At 41.9% G+C, this 23,703-nt stretch overlaps 1 protein-coding gene across 4 annotated transcripts in view; it reads right to left on the minus strand.

Moving 5' to 3' along the window:
• The window catches only part of ZNF532 (zinc finger protein 532), a 76,091-nt gene that overhangs the window by 12,434 nt on the left and 39,954 nt on the right, over nt 1-23,703 (minus strand). For all 4 annotated transcript variants that reach the window (XM_089497010.1, XM_089497004.1, XM_089496998.1 and 1 more), the window contains 3 exons: nt 10,967-11,148; nt 8,414-8,590; nt 1,763-1,925 (listed from right to left, as the gene is read on the minus strand). In XM_089497010.1, the coding sequence (XP_089353136.1) occupies nt 1,763-1,925; nt 8,414-8,590; nt 10,967-11,148 (522 nt within the window). The remainder of the gene's footprint in view (nt 1-1,762; nt 1,926-8,413; nt 8,591-10,966; nt 11,149-23,703) is intronic.

Here is a 23,703-nt window from a genome sequence, read left to right on the forward strand (position 1 = left end):
TGGCCAAATGACCTACAGGGTAGTCTCTGACAACGGTGGCTCTTCATTTTAGTAATGGAGATAAGCATCACCCCCTACGGTCAGACACAACTTAACAACCTTGACAAAGGAGAATACCTTTCCCTAACCATCTTTCCAAAGGCACCAGATCCCACCTGATCTTGGAAGCTAAGCAGGATTGGCTGTAGTTAGTACGTGACTTGAAGGCACTAAGACACACAAATACAAATATACCTCTCCCTCTTGCCCAGGAGGAAAAGAATTTATCTTTGAGGCCAGGAAAGTGTCTGCAAGCGTCCATGGCCTCTTTCCTCTTCCCTGGCTACAAATGCTTTATCACCTCTTTAGACTGGCAAAAAGGGAAATGGTAGCATGAAAGATTAGGGCAAGCATAGCTTCTCTGAATCAGTCTGTGTTCAGCTAAATCCATTTTGCAAGTATTTCAGCAGTGAGGCTTGTTTATGTGATTACTCCTCTTAAGTAGTGTAATAGTTTTTATGTTGTAGGAGTCCCGAAGACCAGGATCTGAATCCCAGCTTGGCCAAGGAAATCAATTAAGTAGCCTTATGCAAGTAATATCCTCTCCGTCTTAGAACAAGGCAATAACAAACCTCCTCTGAATCAATTTTGCCACCACCATGCTTCCCAAGAAGCAGTCTGCTAAAAAAACAGTCAAGATGGATCTCTTCTGGCAGGCCTTCCAAGATTAACATCTCGGTTGCTTCCCATTGACTGTCTGCTTTGTTTTAATAATTAATTTTAATAATTAATTGCATTCTTTTTATAGTAGGTGGATGGGTTTGTGGGATATTGTGCTTTATTGTATTTTAATATTCTTTTAATGTTGTCAGCCGCCTTGTTCTAATTGGAGAGGCGGGGTATAAATAAAATTTTACTATTTATTATGACACCATCCAGATCAAAGAAGAAGTTGCTGCATGTACCATATTTAAACATTTTCTCTGGTGATTCAAAATGCAAGCAACCCTCCCCCCAAACTGCTTACTCCCTAAAATGCTTACTTATATATAAAATACATACAACACCATTAACAGTGTTAAAAACAACAAATGTTTGCGTGTGTGAGAAATAATAAGGTGTTCAATTGGCTTATTAGGGCAAGAACAGGCCTGGGTGTCATTTTGTTTGGGGGGCACTTCAACATAACACGCTCTGCTCCAAGTAGATACCCAGCCAGTCTTAGATGAGGGGATATCTGAAGCAGACCAAGACTAGGGTTTTTAAAAAATCATGTGTGATTAGCATGATGAGACTGGACTTGGGTAATCCAGTCCTCACCTGCTTATCTACCCACTTATTTATTTGATTTATATCCCATCTTTCTCATGATACTCATTGAGCCATTGAGTGATCTTGGACCATTCTTTCTACCTCTCTCTCAGCCCTCAAACAGTTGCTGAGATTCAGAAACCCATGTAGCTGGCAAGGTAGGAAAAATTAAACTGACTGGCGGGGGATGGGGGGGGGGGAGAGAAATCAAAGACTGAAAGTGAAAAGAACTCTGAAATCTTGCTGTGATGATTTGTGTGAGTGAAATAACCTATGTATAAGTGGACTGCTCCTTTGCATCATCCAGAGAATTAAGCAGGAAGGAGCCTTGGTTCCTTTTTGGAAAATGGTCATGTCGGTTGGTAGATTTTGGGAGCTGTAATACAGAAAAGTAACATTTCCAAATTCCATCTAGGATACACACTCCGTTCCCATGAAGTAGTTCTTACTGTCACTCCTCATGGACAATTACCTTGATGTGATCCATCATTAGTTGCTTCTGTGCATATAAAAGTGAGCAGTCTGGACACTTGAAGACAGACACTTTCTGGTTTTCAATGTGTTGGTCAAAGTGGCGATACAGCAAAGGTTGCAGGGTAAACACTGTGTCACACATAGAACACTTGTATATGATTCTAAAAACAAAAGGAAGATAAAGTAATAACATCAGTCCCTTACAATGATTTATTTCTTAGAATGGTGCAAATAAAATGCTATTCACCACAAAAACAGGCAGGCTTGAGTGGAATACTCTGTAGGCCTTGGTGGAAACTTTTATAGGTTCCCTTTCAATTTGGAATTCACTCTCAACTGTATAATTTAATCAGATGCTTTCTCCATGCAATTCCAAAAATAGTACAGTTGGAAGTTCATAAAATCTTCTCTTTGACCTTCACAACATTGCTAATCCTGACATTTTTGGCTTAAATCCTCTGAACTCACAGTAGGCAAGCCTGACTACACAGGATTTGTCATGATAATCCATATGGCCATCTTTGACTTGGCAGCCAAGGACTGAAAAGGACAACTGCTCTACGACCCATTGTGCAATGAAGGTTTGCAGGCACTTTTTTGCACAGAGAAAAAGTGTGGAGGAGAAAGTGGGACTGAACTCCTCAATCATTCCCCAAGTATACTAGCCCCTCCAAATCAGCCAGAAAATCTCAAAAGATGTGCTGATGCATATACACTTGAACCCACCACCTCCTTCAGACTTTTCAGCTAATGCACAGAGGCTGAAGCAGATCCAGAAGGCACAGTGACATTAGGGCAGGGATAACAATGTGTGGTCCCAGCCCTTCACCCCCACACATTTATTATGTGTTAAGACAATGTCTCATAATCTCCAATGTAGAACAGTTAAGTGGAAACACAGGATTTTAATTCTAAGGCTCCAGGAACAACTTTTGGAAGATTAAACATTGTTAAGTAGTACTGGTGAAGAATGGACATTCAAATGACATTTTGAAGCTGTGAATCCTTTTAGCAGTTCCAGTGGCTTTCAATGAAAACATGCTGCTAATAAGGAAAAATTATCAGCCATTTCTTATTAAATCTGACACTGACAGTTTGCCTGAAGCAAGATTTGGAGCAAGCATTCTTCAAGTAAAACAACTAAGAAATCTCAAGGATAGCCCAAAAGCATGTTGACAGGACCAGGAGAATTTCTCAAGGGATTTTTATAATTCCCACTGATGACGACGATGATAATGATGACGATGATAGATTATGACTATACCTGCACTTTAAGTATATTCACAGCTGTACACTATTTAAAATAGTCTGGCTTTCCCCCAAGACACTGTGGGAATCATAGTTTGATAGTTCTGCTCTAAGAGTCATATTCTTCCAATGCCAAACTACAGTTCCCAGTATTTCCTTGGGAGAGGAGATGGCAAAACCTATTTCACATTTAGAGTGACTAGAGGTGCCCCTAAATCAGTCTTTCCCAAGTTGAGGCTATCTAGATCAATACTGGTCAAAGCGATGGACCCTGGACCCTGAGCCTTCATTTGCTGGTCCCTGGAAAGTTTCCAGCAAAGAAATAAATTATTTACCCAGTGGGCACAAATTTAGTGCCAGTTTCTGGCAATCTGTGGAAAAAATTGTCAGATAGCCTGAGAAGCATGCTCCAGATCCGTGGTGGTGAACCTATGGCCTGGGTCCAGTCTACTTGAAGAAAAGCCTCCTCCCATACAATCCTTCCCGTACACTCTGATTCGCCGGGAAAAACCTTTTACAATCTAGAAAAACTAGACTGGCGGTGGCCTCCCGGAGGTCCTTCACTGCCACCGCTCCAAAAACCTGGAATGACCTGCTGGAAGAGATTCGCCAATTATCCTCACTCGAGGCTTTTAAAAAGGTGACAAAAACCTTTCTCTTCCGGCAGGCCTTCCCTGATTGATAATGTCCAGAACCACTTGAATCCCCCTCCTTTTATTATTTTTCTTATTTGTGGTTTGTTTTTGTTTTTAATTTTGATGTATTGTTATGTGTCTTTTAACCATGTTTTAATGTTTAATTTTATAGTTGGGAGAGAGGATTGGGCCGGGGTCTTGTGGGGCTTGTTGTTTTTATTATTGTGTATTGTATGAACTTTGTTGTTACTCGCCTTGATCCTCAAAGCGAAAGAGGCGGGATATAAATAAATATTTATTATTATTATTATTATTATTATTATTATTATTATTATTATATGGCACACGTGCCAGAGATGACGTTCAAAGCCATTTTTCCTGGCACACGGAGGGCAGGGAGGAGGAGGAAAAGGTACTTGCCTGTTTCTCTTCTTCCTGGCTGTCCAGGGCTTTCAGCTGTCTCTGGAGAAGCAGCTGAAAGCCCGAAGTGGGGGGGGGAGAAGTCCCGCCCCGGACGTCCCATCCTTACCCAGCACCAGGTAAGATGCGCCTGTTCCTCCTCCTCCTTCCCGCACTCTCCCGGACCTTCAGCTGCCTCCAAAGGCCTGAGAGGGTGGGGAGGGGGAAGAAGTTCCACCCCAGATGTCCTGCCCCCAGAGAGCGCAGATGTCCTGCCCCAGAAGTCATATTCTGCCCCCCCCCCCCTGCACTGGATAACACCCGGTGCTGAGACGCCTTTTAGTTTGGGCACTCGGCTCCTAAAAGGTTTACCATCACTGCTCTAGATGATTTTGGAATAAAATTGCTAGGGAATGATGCATGTTATGGTCCAACACACCCAGAAGGCACAAAATTGGAAAAGGCTGCCATGTATCTTCAGCCATGATCACTGAGGTATATTCGGAAAATCTGGGAAAGGAAAACTTCAACTGCTACAAAATCTCTAAGGAAATTATGAGTTAAAACTTGCTCTGACTTGAAGACCTTTCAGCTAGACTAAAAATAAACGAAGTCCTGCATATAGTTCTTCAGTTTTTACCCAGGAGCATAGAGCTCATTAACAATAACATCTTCCTACAAGGAAAATCAAAACTGCTGCAGAGAACTTAGCATATTTTGGCAATTTTACTTTTTCAGGGCACAAAAACGGAAAACATTTATAGTGTCATTGTATTTCATGACCAGAACAATCTATTTAATCAGTAGCCAGAATTTTTTTCATTCTAAAGTGCTGAATCGATTCACTGGAGAGGTGGGATAGAAATAAAATGGTATTATAATTATAATTATTTTATTAAATACATATATCTGTGTTACAAATAAAAATTCTAAGTAAGGCTAATTTTTTTTTATGGTTCACCCTGATATTAACAAAGACAAGCAAAATGGGGGACACAAAATGTCAATGGGAAAAAGAATGATATGCTCTTGCCTTCCAGTGTTATGGAAAACTATTTAATAAACATGTAGAGTGATCTTGTAGTACCTCTGAGACTAATTGAAATAAAAAAAGTTGGCAGCATGAGCATTTCTAGACTTAGGCTACTTCCTTAGATGCATTTGGTACATCTGTTGATATTTAATCAACAGTCACACAAAGAAAGCCATGCTTTCCCATGCCACTGTTTCCTTCTTAAGGATATCCATATTCTTCTTGGCTTTACTTCGCAAACAAAGATTCAGGAAGGACTCATCCGTGCTTTCTACAAGTGCGTTGATGATGTTGGATGTATCCTTCGAGCCTGTGCAATGGATTTTTCTGGTGGAGCGCAGCGTGCACAGAACTGGTCTCACCCTTTAAACCAGAGGTTCGACTGCTGAGGTCTTGACAAGCATGGATGGTGGCAGCGAGGTCCTCGGGTTGTAGGTTTGATTAGGGTTTCGTTCTCTTAGATGGTTGACCTTACAGGGTTAGACGAGAACCATCTGCCCGGGTTTGGGATTACAGTTTTCCTTCTCCTAGGATGGTTGCCATAAGGCTAGAGAGCCCATCCTGCCCTTTGGCGCTCTTGATCAGACCCTTCAGTTGTGACCTGTCTGGCATGGGAGGTCCTACTGGTGGCTATTATACCACCGCCAGCATAGCTCACAACTTCATTAGGGTACGCAAGCCTCTCCCCCACACAGTCAGAGCATAGCTGGAGGGGAATAGGAGGCGGGGAGATGACAGTTAAGGAGAGAGGAGCCTCTTTCTTCAGGCTATCCCTGGTGGAGCTGGGCCTGCCTGATCACTCCCTCTCAGGCCGGAAGATGACAGTTAAGGAGGGAGGAGCCTCTTTCTTCAGGCTAACCTTGATGGAGCTGGGTCTGCCTGATCACTCCCTCTCAGGCCGGAAGATGACAATTGAGGAAGGAGCCTCTTTCTTCACGCTAGCCTTGATGGAGTTGGGTCTGCCTGATCACTCCCTCTCAGGCCAGAAGATGACAGTTAAGGAGGGAGGAGTCTCTTCCTTCTGGCTATCCCTGGTGGAGCTGGGCCTGCCTGATCATTCCCTCAGGCCGGAAGATGACAGTTAAGGAGGGAGGAGCCTCTTTCTTCAGGCTATCCCTGATGGAGCTGGGTCTGCCTGATCACTCCCTCTCAGGCCGGAAGATGACAACTGAGGAAGGAGCCTCTTTCTTCAGGCTAGCCTTGATGGAGTTGGGTCTGCCTGATCACTCCCTCTCAAGCCAGAAGATGACAGTTAAGGAGGGAGGAGTCTCTTTCTTCAGGCTATCCCTGATGGAGCTGGGTCTGCCTGATCACCCCCTCTCAGGCCGGAAGATGACAATTAAGGAGGGAGGAGTCTCTTCCTTCAAGCTATCCCTGGTAATCCATATAACCCCTTGAGAAATCATAGTGCAAGAGAAATTTGAGCTTGTAGCTAGCCAAATAACGCTTTGCCACCACCATTAATATTAGAGCATTCTCTCATCCTGACCCACCTGACAAGTTGTTGTGAAGATAAAGTGGGAGTGAAGAGAGGCATGTACACCCCCATGAGCTCATTAGAGGAAAGCAGGACATAAATGTAGCTGATAAACACTAACAAAAATAAAAAATAACACAGTGGGGTGAACTGGAGAGGAAGTCCTTTTCTGTTTTTTGGCTCATCATAAGGTGGAAAGGTCAAGAAACTATAGGCTAGGGCAGTGTTGTTACTCAAAATGGTGGTCCCCGGACTGGTGCAGATTCCCGATTCATTGGTTGTTGGTGACTGGTGAACTTCCAGGAAAGAAAAGGTGCAATTGTAGTGAAGGGGCAAAAAATATGGAGCCTGTCCCTAGCATGATGGAAAAGCACATTTGCTGGTCTCCTATATTAGCCTGAGAAGCACTGAGTGGAGGGCAACACTAACAGAAAATGCATAAAAGTCATCGGAAAAAACTAAAGGCTATTGAGCTAGTGAGTCTCCCAACGCTTATAACATATTCTGGCTCAAGCAGAGAAATGGATAGAAATTCTCTTCACTTTTACAGAAGAGGCAAAGATAGCTGTAATCAGGAAATATTACTAAACCAAATTAAACAACAGACATTACTTCACTAGTCACTAATTCATACTCTTCCCTCACAGACTCTATGTCTCTTCACTCACTCATCACTCTTACTCTGTTCTAACATCTTGACTTACTCTAATTGACATAATTGATTTTTAATTGTCAGAAATGCTGCTTCCATTATAAAGCAGCTCCTCCTCCAACATTCTACAATTTAGGATACTTAGAACACAGACACAACACAAAATTAAAATTGCTACAAGTTCACTTTAACTGCTATAGCTGCCTACTATGGAATCCTGGGATTTGTAGTATGGTGAGGCATTAGAGCACTCCAGCCTAGAATTCTAATACCGCTCCCTAAACTCCAAATCCTAGGATTCCATAGGGTAGAATCATGGTAATTAAAGTAGATTCACAGCACTATAACTCAGTAGTGTGAAAGGGCCCCTGGTCAGATAAGCTAAATCACTGCACAGTTTTTCCCCCCTGAAAATCTAGAGCATCATTACAGGATCCTTAAAAATCTAAGTTTGAGGCCATTTCCTTAGCTTTCTTGTAAGAGCCCATGGCTTCATAGTCAAAGGCTTCATAGACAAAGTATGCTGTTAGCATTTGAAAAATTAATTTTACATTGTGACATAAATTTCTGAGCGATGTAAGTCTGAATTTTATTGCAGTGAAGATATTTTGCTGCCTGAGGTGCAGAATAAGATGGCACCTCTTCCCCAGTCCATGGGCAGTATCTGACTGGACTGTCAATCTAATCTTACTTCAGCACATTTATACTCACAACCAGATAATTATGAGCCTCAGCAACCCCACTTTATCAGTAACTGTTCTGTATAATATACATCAAAGCATTTTATAGTCAGACATCCATATCCATAGATTCTGCATCCACGGATTCAACCATCCACAGTTTGAAAATATCCCCCTCCCCCAAGAAAATTCCAAAAAACAATCTCTGATTTTGTCATTTCATAAAGGGATACCATTTTAATATACCATTGTATATAATGGGGCTTGAGCATCCATGGATCCATGTGGTGGTGGTGGTGGTGCGGGTGAGATGGGGGTTCCTGGACCCAACCCTCAGTGGACACCAAGAGCCAATGGTATTATTTATACAACCAATCCCTACAACAACAAAAATCTACATGTCTACATCTACATGTCTAGAAATGTTAGTTGCCTTCTGCATTACCTTCTTTCTAAAGTGAAATATGAAAAGGCTCCACAGTCACAACAAAGTAAACATTTCCTAGCATAATAAATACTGCTTACTTTGGTTCCCCTATCTTGATTCCAGGATGTTGCGTATAGGCATGGGAATGTGTGCTGGGTGCTGACTTGAATGCCATTGGACAAATGGGACACTTGTAGAAGATTTCACAGTGAGAACCTTGAATGTGAGATTTGAGCGCTGCCACATCCGAGTACACTACATTACAATGGACACAGCTGTGAAAAGAAATGCAGAACTATTTGTAACATATTTATGATACCTAAGGAAAAGTATCCACAAATTCCTCTTAAGTGACCAAAAAGGGACCAAGCTGACCCAAGGTGTTTTTTCACTAAGCAGCCGCACCATATGACATGGGAAATGTGCCCCAGAATCCCTCACAAGCCTGCACAAGGTTACTGAATACCTTGCAAAAATGCAATGACACTGAAAAATTAGGGACTGAGACAAAGCCAGAGGCAGCTCAGGCCTAGAGGTTGTTTATTGAACAGCAGGGCCTTGGAATGTAGAGAGAAGGAAGTTAGCAAGTAACAAACAGAAACAAACTGAATCAAACTGCAGATCTTTCTGAGGGTGACTTAAAATGGATGATGCTCATTAAGATCTATGAAGCAACCGCCTGCTATTCTTCAAGTTTAACTGGAGATGGGGTTTACAAATTAGTGCAAAAAGAAAAGAATTTAAGTACAAAGATAAATGATTGTATTATTGAAGAATGTACTTTTTAAAAACAAACAAACAAAGCTGATTGATTTGCTAAGCACCCTCAGAAGAGTCAAAAGTATAAGGTAAGATGCGAATGGAAGGTTTCTGTGGCAGTAAAAGCCTTCCTGTGATACCTTCTCAAATTCCACCTGCAATTTCAATAGGCTGAAAATACAGTGTACCATGTTGTACATTAAAGTTAGTGTGTCTTTTTCCCCATTGAAGACACATAGTAGGAAGCTGCTTCAGAGGTACACGAACTGGAAAACTGAGCCTCTGCCAGATGTTGGAAGCTAAAAACTGTTCTTATGATAAAGCATCCTTAGAGAACTGCATCTCAGCAGGATACTTATAGGGAAATAAAAGGGTTTCAGTAACATCAAAGAGCAGCACAATCCCCTTGGCATTGTTTAAAACACTCTTTTGTTTCTTTATTAAAAAATACCAAAAGAAAATAGAAAAATAAATGGGTAAATAAACCACATAGGAAAAAACATATACGTATACATATCCATTTCAATAAAAGAAGCAAAACAAAATAATTTATAACTCTTTTCCCTTTCAACAGCAAATCACAAAGTCATGCAAAACTGTACAAAGACAAAACTCAAAACCAGAATATTTCCTAACCCTACACGGGGAACCTTAGGATTCTTAAGGTTTTCCCAGAACTTGGTAAAGGCACTTTTTATTTTTATTTTTTGGCCTGTGGAGATTACAACTTTCCAGAATTCAGTGAGTTGCAATCCATAAAGTAACACTTCTGCCTTTTTTTATGATCAATATATGACAAACTGAATCAGCCAGCTCACCCTTATTGGCAAGAGCCTTTGTTCACTTATGTGTAACTATTGCTAGTGTTTATAGGTAGTCCATTAAAGTTTTCCCACCTAGTTAAACTGGGGAGAAGCCAAGGAAGTCTATCTGATTTGTTAATGATATGAGTTGCATTTAGACCTTCCATGACAAATGTTTATTAATTGGGCAGGGGTTGAGTAAAGATGACCAAAACAGCTCTGCCCTCCTGTGTTGCCATTCTAAGTGATATAGGGAGCCTATATAGATACAAATTCCCCTTGCTACAAGTGGTTGTTTTCTATACCTGGAAGACAAAAAGAACAGCAATGAAGGGAAAGGCTGGCATTTAACAGAACACTTGTATCTTACTGGAATCTGTGAGAAATGCCTGGTAATATTCTGATTGATTGATTGAATTTATACCCTGCCTTTCTTCTGGGATGGAATTTGAGGCAGCTTACAGTAATTTGAACCAAGCTTAATAGCTTATTTTACAAAAATTAAAAAAGAATTAAATAACTACTATTTTTAAAACATGTTAAAAAAAGTTAAAACATAATTAGTAATAAAAGATTAAAAGTATAGCACACCAGTACATACAACTGGGAAGCGAACTCCACAGACTAGGACCAGCCATGGAGGAAGCTCCCTCCTGTATCATCAAATACACCCGAGAAGGTGGTGGAACTGATATTCTTCCATATAATAATATAACAATATGCATAACATAAATATTTTTCCATAACAATATTTATATTTTGGCACAGTATTGCTTTGCATTTTTGCAATCTCCAGTGATAGTCTCCTTAGCAACCTTTCTAACTGGTCACTCAAATATCAACTATGCCATTTCTTTCCTACTGAATTAACACCTGATTTCCCCCCCTCCCCTTTCAGATGGGTTATATTTAATAGACCTCGAACATCTGTGATTTCATTGGTTCAGATTACAATTATTTCACATCATTGACCTATTCTCAGTTGCTGTACTCAATTAATCACCTAGAGCCAACCATCTGGGGATAAGACACCGCTTATAACAGGTTCAAAAATTATTATTACAGTTCTTATACTATCGTTATACTGACCGGAAGCCAACTCTTCGAGTGTAATGGAGGCAGTTCTTTGTGACATGGGTCTGGAAGTGCACCGACCTACATATTGCACCACATTCAGGACACGTGTATGGGGATTTATGCTGATGAATTCTCTGATGTGATGCAAAACTGCAGAGGTTTGGAAGCAACATCTGGCATATACTGCAGGTCTTCTATGTAATAAACCAGAACATATAAGACAAATCAGCCATTTGGGTTAGCCTCACATTATATTTTACAAAGGTGGCCATGATTTGAAACAGATTTGTAAAATAAAAAGTATGAACTACTGTTATGTCAGATTAACAATGCAACAGCAAAATAATAATAATAATAATAATAATAATAATAATAATAACTATAATCCAAGATTATTTTTAATTGACTTTTTTTCCTCTTTATATTTGTAAGTAAGGAAGAACCTGGTTTGTACACAGCAACCTAGGTAGTACAGGACAGATCTGGGAGTCCAAGTAGACCACAAGTTGAACATGGGTCAACAGTGCAACGCGGCAGCTAAAAAGGCCAATGCAATTTTAGGCTGCATCAATAAAAGTATAGTGTCTAGATCAAGGGAAGTAATAGTGCCACTGTATTCTGCTCTGGTCAGGCCCCACCTGGAATATTGTGTCCAGTTCTGGGCACCACAATTTAAAAAGGATGTGGAGAAACTGGAACATGTCCAAAGGAGAGAGATTAAAATGGTGAAGGGTCTGGAAACCATGCCCTATGAGGAACAACTTAGGGAGCTGGGGATGTTTAGCCTGGAGAAGAGAAGGTTAAGAGGTGATATGATAGCCCTGTTTAAATATTTGAAGGGATGTCATATTGAGGAGGGAACAAGCTTGTTTTCTGCTGTTCCAGAGACTAGAACGCGGAACAATGGATACAAGCTACAGAAAAAGAGATTCCACCTCAACATTAGGAATAACTTCCTGACTATAAGGGCTGTCTGACAGAGGAACACACTCCCTCAATGTGGTGGAGTCTCCTTCCTTAGAGGTTTTTAAACAGAGGCTGGATGGCCATCTGTTGGGGATGCTTTGATTTGGATTTCCTGCATGGCAGGAGGTTGGACTTGATGGCCCTTGAGGTCTCTTCCAACTCTATTATTCTATGGTTCTGTGATTTACATGCCATTTCTCCTTTGTTACCCTTTTCTTTTTCACACCTCCATGAGCTTTATGGCTGTTTTAAAAAGTAGGTATATGGTGTGACATAGTGGCTTGAATGTTGGACTACGACTCTGGAGACCAGGGTTCAGTTCCCTGTTCAACCATGAAACCCCACTGAATGACCTTGGGCAAATCACATGCTCTCAGCCTCAGGGGAAGGCAATGGAAAACCTTCTCTGAACAAATCTTACCAAGGAAAACCACATGAAAGGTTTGCCTTAGGATCACCATGTTGGAAACAACTTGAAGGCACATAACACACAATACAAACACACGCGTGTGGGGCGGGGGGAGGCAATTCTGTTTTATTCAAGAAGAAAAAGGAAAAATTAATTTAATTGGCTTCAATAATTGTCTTTTGAAATATATAATTCAGAATCATTTTTAAAAACTCAGTAGCCTGGTTATACAATGTACATCAGCAGAAAATATAGTGTACAAAGAATACTGAAGGTATCAAGGAATACAGCAAATCTATGAAACGTTATTGCAAACTAAAGCAGATGACATCATTTTCATACCATCTTCCCTCCAAAGAGCTCTAAGTAGTGTACATGACATGGTTATCCACTCACTCACCCACCCAATCATATTATTTTCCTACTAATCTCAGTTGAGCTAAGAGGCTGCAATTACCTCCAACTCGCCATGTAAACTTGGCAGCTGAGCAGACACACAAATTCAAATCTGCTTATCTTATGTCCAGCATAAAAACCACCACACCGTACTGGCAAGCTTACATCTCTGAAGCTAAAATATCTTTAGATCGAGTATGGCAACTTGCAGACCTTCAGATGTTGCCGCTCTGCAACTCCTTATTAACACTCACCACTGACTTTACTGTCTGGGGCTGCATATGCACTGCATTAAAAATCCAGTTTGATACCACTTTAACTGACATGGTTCAATGCTATGGAATTCTGGGTATTGTAGTTTTGTGAGCTATTTGGCCTTCTTGGTCAGAGCTCTGGTGCCCCAACAAACTAAACTACAAATCCCAGAATTCCACAGTATTGAGCCATGGCAGTTAAAGTGTCCACCTGGATTATTTCTGTAGTGTGGATGCAGCCTTGGTGTGTGTGGAAATTACCCTCCAGTAACACCTAGGGAGCAACATATTGTAAGTTTGCTATTACCTGGATGGGAGATAGCATTAGAATCCTATGTATAACACTCCAATCTGTTTGGAGAAAGGAGCAGGATAAAAATAAAGCAATTCAAAATATAATGACAATGTGGTTGGAATCTTTTTGATGAACATCAAAACGTGACTAACATTTGTGTAAATGGAATCTGATGCATATTTTTATTCAGTGGGTGACTAACATTTGTGTAAATGGAATCTGATGGACATGTTTATTCAGTTCAAGGTTTCCGAAGGAGAGTAACCTATGTGGTGCTGTTGTACATGTGCATGCTCACTGTTATATACAGTATTCAGCTGCACAATGGTGCCATTTAAGACAAGATCAGCCATGTAAGCACCTGATGTAGCATCTCTGTCTGTATCCAATCTTGGTGTTGATCCTTGCATTTCAAAACAAAACCTATGGAATTCTTCATATTCTACAGGAGTCTTTACATCAGCAGCACTGTTTAGTCCAGTTGTTCCTAAACTTTGGCTCTCATTAGATTTCAGACTACAGCTCCCTGATCCAGTGGCCACTGCCACCAGGGGCTGGTGGGAACTGCAACTGAACACCACTTGGGCAGCCACAATTTGAGAACCACTGGTTTATTCCACAACCTATTCCTCATCCACCAGCACTTATTGTCAGACCAACATCTCCTGCATTTATCTTACGTTGCAATCCTAATTACACTAGTAAATGGTATAGTGGTTTGAGCATTGGACTACAACTCTGGAGACCACAGTGTGAATCCCCACTTGGCCATGGAAATCCGCTGAGTGACCTTGGGCAAGTCACATTTTCTCAGATTCAGAGGAAGGCAAAGGCAAAAGCAAAGGCAACCGCATCCCAAACAAATCTTGCTAAGAAAACCCCATGATATGTTCACCTTAGGGTCACCATAAGTCTGAAATGACTTGAAGGCACACAACAAAAGAGGTGTGTACCACAAGACATAACTGAACTCGCCTCTAGGTCAATCTCCACAGGACTAGAGGATTAATGATGTTGGGATATAGTCACAAGGAAAATGTACAATGTGGGTTTTAATAGTAACCAGGGATTAAAGGGTTACTGTGAGCTATAATGATTAGGCACTTCAACAAGAAGTGGCATCCAAAAGATAGTCAACAAGTGCTGTAAAGTACTGTAGGATGCCACCAGTCTGAAAAGTCACTCAGGCAGGGAGGCTGGATCCTTTGTGACCCCAGAGGGGGAGGCAAGGCCTAGTAGGCCCCATGGAGCCTTGGCTAGAGTAGTGACAAGCATTTTACTAGTGTGGATGGTGGATGGTGTCGATGTATATATTGTTATACACAGTGGAACTTCTAAGAATAAAAGTCTCATCTGAGAGAAGTTTACAGTGTCTCTTTGCTCACTGAGAAAGGGAGAGGTGTTTCTCCAGCTCACCAGCTGCTGACTACAGTCACGAAGGTGGAAAATCTGGTGCCAAACGTTGACGTGTTGCCTCACACGCTGCGCAACATCAAAAGTGTTTTAACAAACGAAACTATTAATATCTGCAAGAAAATTCTGCGGCGTGTCTTTCTTCTAGCAACAGGAGTTCCAGCCAGCCACTCACTGCAAGCACATATCATCTCCCTTATTTTATTTCCCAATTGTTGCCCAACATTGTGTTGGTAATAAGCATAGTCAAACTTGCATGGGACAGTTCCCAAGAACAAAAGCTGCTTCCAAAATAGTTGGAATTTTAAAGAAAAGTGTAGTGGAGTTATTTTTTTTGTGTTTTGTTTTGTTTTCAAATAGGCATTGTGATACCTCCCCTCTTGTTTCAGTGGCCCTATTTTTGCTCCACTCCTGTTAGCACTAACCTACACTTGGGTTTGCTGTGAAGAGTGATCAAAGGAAGATTTTTTTCTGAATTCAGTTCTTCAAAGGTCATACTGTATTTCTGAATGTTCCCTTAAGAAAAACATGATTTTTATGCAGTAAATCAATTCATCAAAATGTACAGCACGCATTTTTGTTAAATGTTCTAGAAGATTGCATACAAGAAAGTGAGGAAGCATTAAAAATATGACTATACCACCTTGCATTCCTATGGGATAAAAGCCAGAATTCCACCATCTCATTTTGTGTGTACATCAACATTCAGTTTAGAAATCTGAAATCAAAGGAAAACAGATTCTGCTGCTGATCCATAGGTAACCTAGCAACCAGGAAGACATTTCATGTACCTCCACAAGTACAATTTGTCATAGAAACCTGCTATTTCTAAATCAAACTTCTAGTTCATCTGAAATTAATTTTTAAAAATGGCAATGTTTCAAAATTTAAATCAGATGAGATCTCAGCATGAAAGAGGATTAAATACCGGTGCTGCCAATATCAGTGTGTCTCACTTTGCACATCCCCATCTACACTGCCATGAACAACCTGGGTGTGGTTTTTTTTGGGGGGGGGGGCATATGAAAACATATAAAGCATTCTCAGCCACTTATATACCTCATCTTAACTACATTTAAAATACATCATCAAACAACAGAATAACAATTTATTACTTCTATTCAAAATTTAAATCACATGAGATCTCAGCATCCCTTCTTGTACCTCCCTTCTCTCCTTCAATTCTACTTCTCCCCTCTACTAAATCTTTCCTTGTTCCTTCTCTTGCTATATCTTACCTCGATACATACATTAATATATTAACACGCTTTCCATTCTTCTTCTTCCCTCCACACCCTTCATCTTCTCCATCTACCAAACGTCCTTATTACCTTCTCCTTACTTAAACTTTCACAACTTCTCATACAACCTGACTTCCTCCCTTGCCTTTTCCAGTTTGTCCCCTAATTGAAACAAAACTTCCTAATTCTAAAACATAATGTTGCTACAACTACCTGGGTGTGCTTTTGATACAAAAGGACTTAATGTAACAGCATCTGGACTCACCATCTTTTTTTGTTTTGCATAACAAATTGCCTGGGATTACAGCAATGGATCCTTTGTATTTCTTACACCACAAAGAAAGCTAAGCACACTCTGAAGGTCTGCAAATTGTTGACATGAAATGTTGTTGTTGTTGTTGCTCAATGTCTTCCAGTCATTTGACTTGTGGCAACCCTAAGGTGAACTTATCACAAGGTTTTCTTGGCAAGATTTCTTTTGAGTAGGTTTTCCATTGCCCTCCTCTGAGCCTGAAAGAATGTCACCTGCTTAAGTTGGATTTCCATTGCTGAGCAGGGATTCGAACCCTGGTCTCTTGGAGTCCTAGTCCAACACTGAAACCTCTATACTATACTGGCTCTTATTATTTTAAGAATTTTTCTTGAAATGATAATATAATTTATGTAAACATTTTAAAAAACCCAAACAAATAGCAGTTCTATATACATTAGATGGCTTAATAACTATCTAAACAAAAAGCAAAATGAAAATAAACAGTAACAATATTAAATATTTAGGTTTCCAAACAACTCATCAGACTATTTCTTTATAAAAATGGCATAACATTATTTGAAAAGCTACAGGGCTAAGACAGGAAAGTAAGGACAGCTTTTCTTTGGTACTTTTGAAGATATTGTTAGGGAGCCTGTAAAACTAGATGAAAATGTTTGGACATTCACATGTAACATTATAGTTGCGATTATTAACAATAGCACACATTTGATGTGGAGACTGAAACATAATTGCAAAAGCTAATAAATTTAAATTCACATTATAAAATGAAATTATAATCAAGGTACAATTTATAATCCCACTGATGCACTGAATCTTATGGGGTTTTTTAAAGAGTCAAGACAATATCACACTACATAGTTGTAGCACTATTATTCCATTTTAACTGCTATGCTACCTCCTGTGGGATACTGGGATTTGCACTTTAAAAGGGAGCATTTAGAATTCTATTCCAGGGAGCTCTAATGCCTCACCAAACTACAAACCCCAGAATTCCACAGGAGGCAGCCATAAGCAGTTAAAGTGGAATAATAACACTATAACAGTGTAGTGTAACCTGAGAGAGTCTCGTGGCCCCTTAAAGATTAAGAAACATTGCACATATTTTCCAATTTTAATCATGTTTAAGAAATCACATGTTTTCATGGATTTTCTTTCTATCAGTATTTTACCCCTTCTACATGCTAAACATGGTGTAGTGCTCATTCTGAAGTTAAAACGCAATGGATTCAAGCTATAGGAAAAGAGATTCTACCTAAACATTAAAAACAATTTTCTAATGGTAAGAGCTGTTGGACAGTGGAATATGCTGCCTCGGAGAGTGATGGAAGTCTCCTTCGTTGGAGGTTTTTAAATAGAGGCTAGAGCTATCTGTTTGGGAGGTGCTTTGATTGTGCATTCCTGAAGGACAGGGGATTGGGCTGCATGGTCCTTTTGGTCTCTTCCAACTCTATGATTTGTTACACCAAATCAAGATCTGCAAAACAGCTCCAAACTTTGTTTGAATTTCAATTTTACAGCTAATTAAAACTTTAAAGACATTACTGAACTAATTCTACTAATGTGGAAAGGGGTCAGTGGGGAGGCAGTTTGAGAAGTTTGTGGAATTTCCCTCATATCTCAACTTTGGTTAAGAGTATGGGGCACATGCACCTTTGTCAAACATACATCTGTTAAGTCTTTAAAGATGCCACAACTATCTCCAGAAAGTTTACAAGTTCAAATCATGATCCAGTCTGCTTGCACAACCCTCTAGATGGGAACAGCCATAACATGTCTTATCTTGCTAGTTTTGGAGATGTCTTAAGACTAGCTATACGAATGAACACTGTCTTTGATTATGCTGTCTAACAGACATGGGCAAGGGCTTAGTTGGGCTTTTCCAGGTAGCTTAGATAACTGATGGCTTTCTACCACTTTAGAAGGCAACATGTTAACCTCCTGAGTGCAGAAATATCCTGTTGGTTTTCTTGTATTACAGAGACCTAGTTGAATGAGGCTGGGTTGTGTGTGTTAATCTCTCTCATCTTTGCCCACCAGGATTCTCTGTGCAGCAGCAGGCAAGAGCTCGGGGCGGGGAGGTGGAGATGCAGTGGTATATTTGGATACTATCCCCCTGACCAGGTGTCCTATCCTAGTCTTCAGGGTTTGAGTGTGTTTGTTTAAAGGTGGTCAGCTGGGATAGATTAGGGATTCTGTTGGTGTACTGAGCACCCTGCTGCTCAACAGTCTCCCTGCCTGCACTAGCTGGGGTAGTCTTGGGAGTGGTGTTGGAGTCTCCACAGCTTATACTGCTGGGGGATTTCAAGATCTGTGCTGAAGCTACCCTATCGGGAGTGGCTCAGGACTTCATGGAAGACACGACAACTATGAGGCTGTCCCAATTGGTATCTAGCCCCACTCATGCTGCTGGGCACACTCTAGACCTTGTGTTCTGTACAGGGGGGTATGATGATGATCTAAGAATGGAGGTGCTTTCTACTGTTCCATTGTCATGGACAGATCACTTTCTGGTCAGGTTTAGACTTGCTTGAACACTCAGAACCTCTACAGGGGTGGGGGACCCATTAAGATGGTTCACCCCAGGAGGCTTATGGATCCAGATGGATTCCTCATGGCTCTTGGGGAAGTTCCTGCTGCCTTGGAAAGGTGATCCTGTCAATGCCCTGGTTGATCTCTGGAATGGAGAAATGATCAGAGCAACTGGCACAATCGCCCTAAGAGCTAAATCAGCCCCTTGGTTTTCTAATAAGGTGGCAGCAATGAAGCAAACAAGACAGAGACTAGAGCAACAGTAGCAGTCTGCCTTACCCTGGATATGCATGCTGAATGACTGTATATAGAGCTTTTTTGTATTATTGGAATTTATCTATATTTTGATATTTTTAATGAGATTATCTGTAATGGTTTTTAATAGTCTGTAACCCTGCTTCGAGCCAATGGGAGAGGCAAGGAAACATAAATAAAATTTATTATTTCTATTATTAGTAGTAGTAGCAGAAAATGCAGAGTGAATTTGACCGAAAACAGGCTAAAATCTACCTGAAACCATAGTGAATAAAGGCAGCAAAAAGACTTTTTTGGCTTAAACTATTGGAGCTGCCCCGAACCGTTTAGCTGACCTATTTCGAGTGGACAGGGATCTGTTACAATCTGGTTTTGCAAAGAATTTAAGTCATTCAATAGCTCACTGTGAAGAATTTGCTCACCATTTTGCTGACAAAATTGCTCAGATTTGCTCAGACCTAGATGCCAGAGTTGATACAATTTTGGAGGATGTACCATTGGCTCCTGCTTGTCCAGTATTGATTGATTCTTTTCAATTTGTGCAGCCCAAGGATGTGGACAGGATCCTTGGAAATGTGAGAGCCATCATATGTGTTCTGGACCCTTGCCCTTCCTGGTTAATTAAACAGGCCAGAGGAGGCCTGGCAAGTGGATAAGGGAAGTGATTAATGTCTCTTTAGATAGGGTTACACTCCCCCTGAAAACTCAGGTTCATAGTTTGGAGGTACTTCTGGATTCAATGCTGAGCATGGAAGCCCAGACTTCGGCGGTGACCAGGGGTGTGTTTGCACAGTTAAAGTTAGTGTGCCAATTGCATCCATTCCTGAAGAAGTCAGATCTGATCATGGTGGTACATGGCTTGGATACATCCCATTTGGATTACTGTAATGCGATCTATGTAGTGGTTGCCTTTGAAAAATGCTCTGAAATTTCAGTTGGCCCAAATAGCTGCAGCCAGGTTGTTAACTGGAGCTGACTACAGGAAGCATACAACTTCCCTGTTGTGACGGCTACATTGGCTGCCGGTCTGTTTCTGGGCACAATTCAATGTGCTGGTTTTGACCTATAAAACCCTATACGGCTTGGGTCCAAGTTATCTGAAGGACCCTTTATGAGCCCACTAGGGTGTTGAGATCATCGAGAGAGGCCCTTCTCTGTCCCACCACCTTCCCAGGCTTGTTTGGTGGGAACAAGAGAGAGGGCCTTCTCAATGGCTGCTCCCAAGCTTTGGAACTCCCTCCCTAGGGAGGCCAGGATGGCTCCATCCCTGCTATCTTTTCAGCAGCAGATAAAGACATTCTTGTGCTGTCAAGCCTTTTCAAGCTGATAAAGTCTGGGTTTTAAATTATGTGCAATTTAAATTTTAAGGTTTGTATTTTAACACGTCACATTTTAATTTGTAATTGTTTTAATTCTTTAAATTCTTTAATTGTTTTTTAAATTTTATATTTATGTATTTTAATGTTGTACCATTTTAAAATTGTATTGAGGTTGCTGTTCGCTGCTTTCAGTCCGTATGGTGGGAGAAAGGTGGGATATAAGAAAATAAAATAATAAAATAATAATAATTGTACACTTACAACTTTAGCAAAAAAGTGTTCTTGTGCTAGTCAGGTCTTACACTAGAGGAACACTCAGGAGACTGTTATCTACCACATCCATTATATTGGTAGCAACAGCAGCATGAAACGTAGTGTCAGTGATGGACTTACATGCCATTTTGCATAAACAGAATTTATCCCACATGGGCATGTGTTATATCTATGATTCGGTGTAACAAATCACAGTTGAAAGAGTTGAAAGAGATCACAAGAGCCAGCCAGTCCAACCGGCTGTCATGCAGGAATGCACAATCAAAGCATTTCCGACAGATGGCTATCTCTCCATCCCCTTCTATTACACACACTGTAGGTAACACAGGGACCTAAAACAGATGGCCTGTGAGCAGAAGACTTTGTAGGTTTGCTCCCATTTTCTAAGAAGGTCTCTGCCATCATCTCAGGAGCAAAATCTGCATTTGGAACAACAAAAACAGTCCTATTTAGAGCCAGAATGGTGTAGTGCAGGGGTCGGCAACCCCCGGCCCGCGGGCCAGATCCGGCACAGCGAGGCCTGGGGACCGGCCCGAGCCCGGTCCTGCCACTGATTCAGCAATCGGTGGCAGGACTGGGCCTCTCGCATGGGGCTTTTGGCCTCTCCCGCGAGACACCAAAGACCCCGGCACCCTCGTGCGAGAGGCCAAAGGTCTCTCATGCAAGTGTGCGGGGCCTTTGGGGGGGGGGTGGCAGCCTCCTCCCTCCTTCCCGGCCTCCGTGGAGGCCGGGAAGGAGCTTCAGGGGGCAGCGGCGGCAGCCTCCTCCCTCCTTCTTGGCCTCCGTGGAGGCCAGGAAGGAGCCCGGAGAGAGAGACCTGGGGCTGCAAGGGCCGTGGAGGCGGCAGGCCGCTTCCATGGGCTCCTTCTCAGCCCATGCAGCCCCAGGCCTCCCTCCGGAGAAAGAGGCCTGGGGCTGCAAGGGCTGTGGCGGAGCCCAGGAGGTGGCCTGCCCAAGCCCTTCCCTTAGGCCGAAAGGGCCCCTTGGAGCCCTTTCGGCCGAAGGGAAGGGCCTGGGATGGGTGTCCAAGCCCTTACCTTCAGCCTCCCTCCCCTTCAGCCGAAAGGGCCCCTTGGAGCCCTTTCGGCCGAAGGGAAGGGCCTGGGACAGGTGCCCAAGCCCTTCCCTTCGACCTCCCTCCCCTTCGGCCGAACGGGCCCCTTGGAGCCCGTTCAGCTGAAGGAAGGGACCGAGGAGGAGAAGACAGGCACACGCTTCCTCCTCCCCGTGGGGCTTCGGCAGACCTGAGGTGTCCTTCAGAGGACACCTCAGGCCTGGCAAAGCCCCGAGGCTCCGCCCCCGGCATGTGGCTCTGCCCCCGGAGGGTGGAAGCTCCACCCCCGGCACACAGCCCTGCCCCCGGAGGGTGGAAGCTCCCCCCCACCTTCGGACCCCCAGTTGTCTGAGGGGCAGCATCCCGGCCCCCAGCTCAAAAAGGTTGCCTACCGCTGGTGTAGTGGTTTGAGCATTGGAGTACAACTCTGGAAGGCCGAGTTTGAATTCCTGCTCGGTGACAGAATCCCACTGGGTGACCTTGGGCAAGTCATAGTCTCTCAGTCTCAAACCTCCTTTGAATAATCTTACCAAGAAAACTCTGTGATAGGGTTGGTTTATGGTCATCATAAGTCAGAAACTACCTACTTGAAGGCACACAATAGGAACAACCATAGTCCAGCCTAATTCTAATATCAGCCGCTCTGATAGCCATTAGGGTTGAAGGGCGGGGTATAAATACCATAAATAATAATAATAATAATAATAATAATAATAGTAATTCACAGAATCTGTTTTACTAGAACCCCAGGATCAACCCATTTAAACTAGACACAAAAAGCATGCTTAGATCAGGGAGTGGAAACTGTGTGGTTCTCCAGATGTTGGTGGACTGCAAATCCCAGTAGTCATAGCTAGTACAAACTATGGCGAGGAATTCTGGTAGCTGTAGTCTAACAGTATCTGGGAGGCTGCAAGATTCCAAGCCTTTAGAACCAAAGAACACAGTACTTCCAGGTAGATGATGAATCCATTAGTTTGTTTTGATTACCAGAACTGATCTGAGCTCAAAGCTTCAAAAGGTTTGGATTACAAGACCAAAACTATCTAGTCAAAGGGGACACATGGTCCAAAAAGTAACTTTTTAAAAAAGCTTTCACTAAGCCCACAGTCCCTTCATACATCCATTCCTAGATATCCCAAGCTGTCTTACATTCAGCAGTCTAATTCGTGGGAAAGTTGGAATGAGGGGAAGAGGCTCATTATGTGAGCACTTAAACACCTCCAATTTAGAAATTCTTGCTGATCTACTGTAAATAGTTTTTTGTGGGTTTTTGGGGCTATGTGGCCATGTTCTAGAAGAGTTTCTTCCTGACATTTCACCAGCATCTGTGGCTAGCATCTTCAGAGAATGCTTGCCTGGAAAGGAGTTGGGTATATATATTGTGTGACCCGGAAAGGCAGGAGTGATTTGTATGTGTACTGTTCCATTGCTAATGGTAGGCCTCAGGGTGGGAGGGTATGCAAAGGAGGACTAGTGTCTGCTCATTGTCTGCTGGGAGATTTCTCATTTGCATTTGTTGAGTCTTTATCTTGCTATCTTTCAGGACTGGTAGCCAAACCTTGTTTACTTTAATAATAATAATAATAATTTGTTTTATTTATATACCACTATTCCAAAGATCATAGCGTTGTACTTTAAAGGTTTCCTCTTTCCTGTTGAAATTGTCCAGATGTTTGTGGATTTCAATGGCTTCCCTGTGCATCCTGACATGGTAGTGGTTGGCATGGTCCAGAATTTCAGAGTTTTAAAACAGTATTTTATGCCCAGGATGGTTTGTGGCATGTTCTGCTACTCCTGATTTTTCTAGCTGGCCCAGTCTGCAGTGTCTCTTGTGTTCCTTGATTCTTGTTTGCACACTGCGTTTGGTGGTCCCTATGTAGTCCACAGCTGCATGGTATGCGGTAAACTCCTGCGGCTGTGAGAGGGTCTCTCTGGTCCTTGGGCTACCATTAGTAACAGAATAATACATATGCAAATCACTCCTGCCTTTCCAGGTCACACAATATATATATTTACCCAAGTCCTTTTCAGGCAAGCATTCTCTGAAGATGGCAGCCACAGATGCTGG

This window comes from Sceloporus occidentalis, unplaced genomic scaffold (assembly GCF_023333645.1).
Source record: "Sceloporus occidentalis isolate IW3139 unplaced genomic scaffold, rSceOcc1.0.p SCAF_1, whole genome shotgun sequence".
NCBI classification, from domain to species: domain Eukaryota; kingdom Metazoa; phylum Chordata; class Lepidosauria; order Squamata; family Phrynosomatidae; genus Sceloporus; species Sceloporus occidentalis.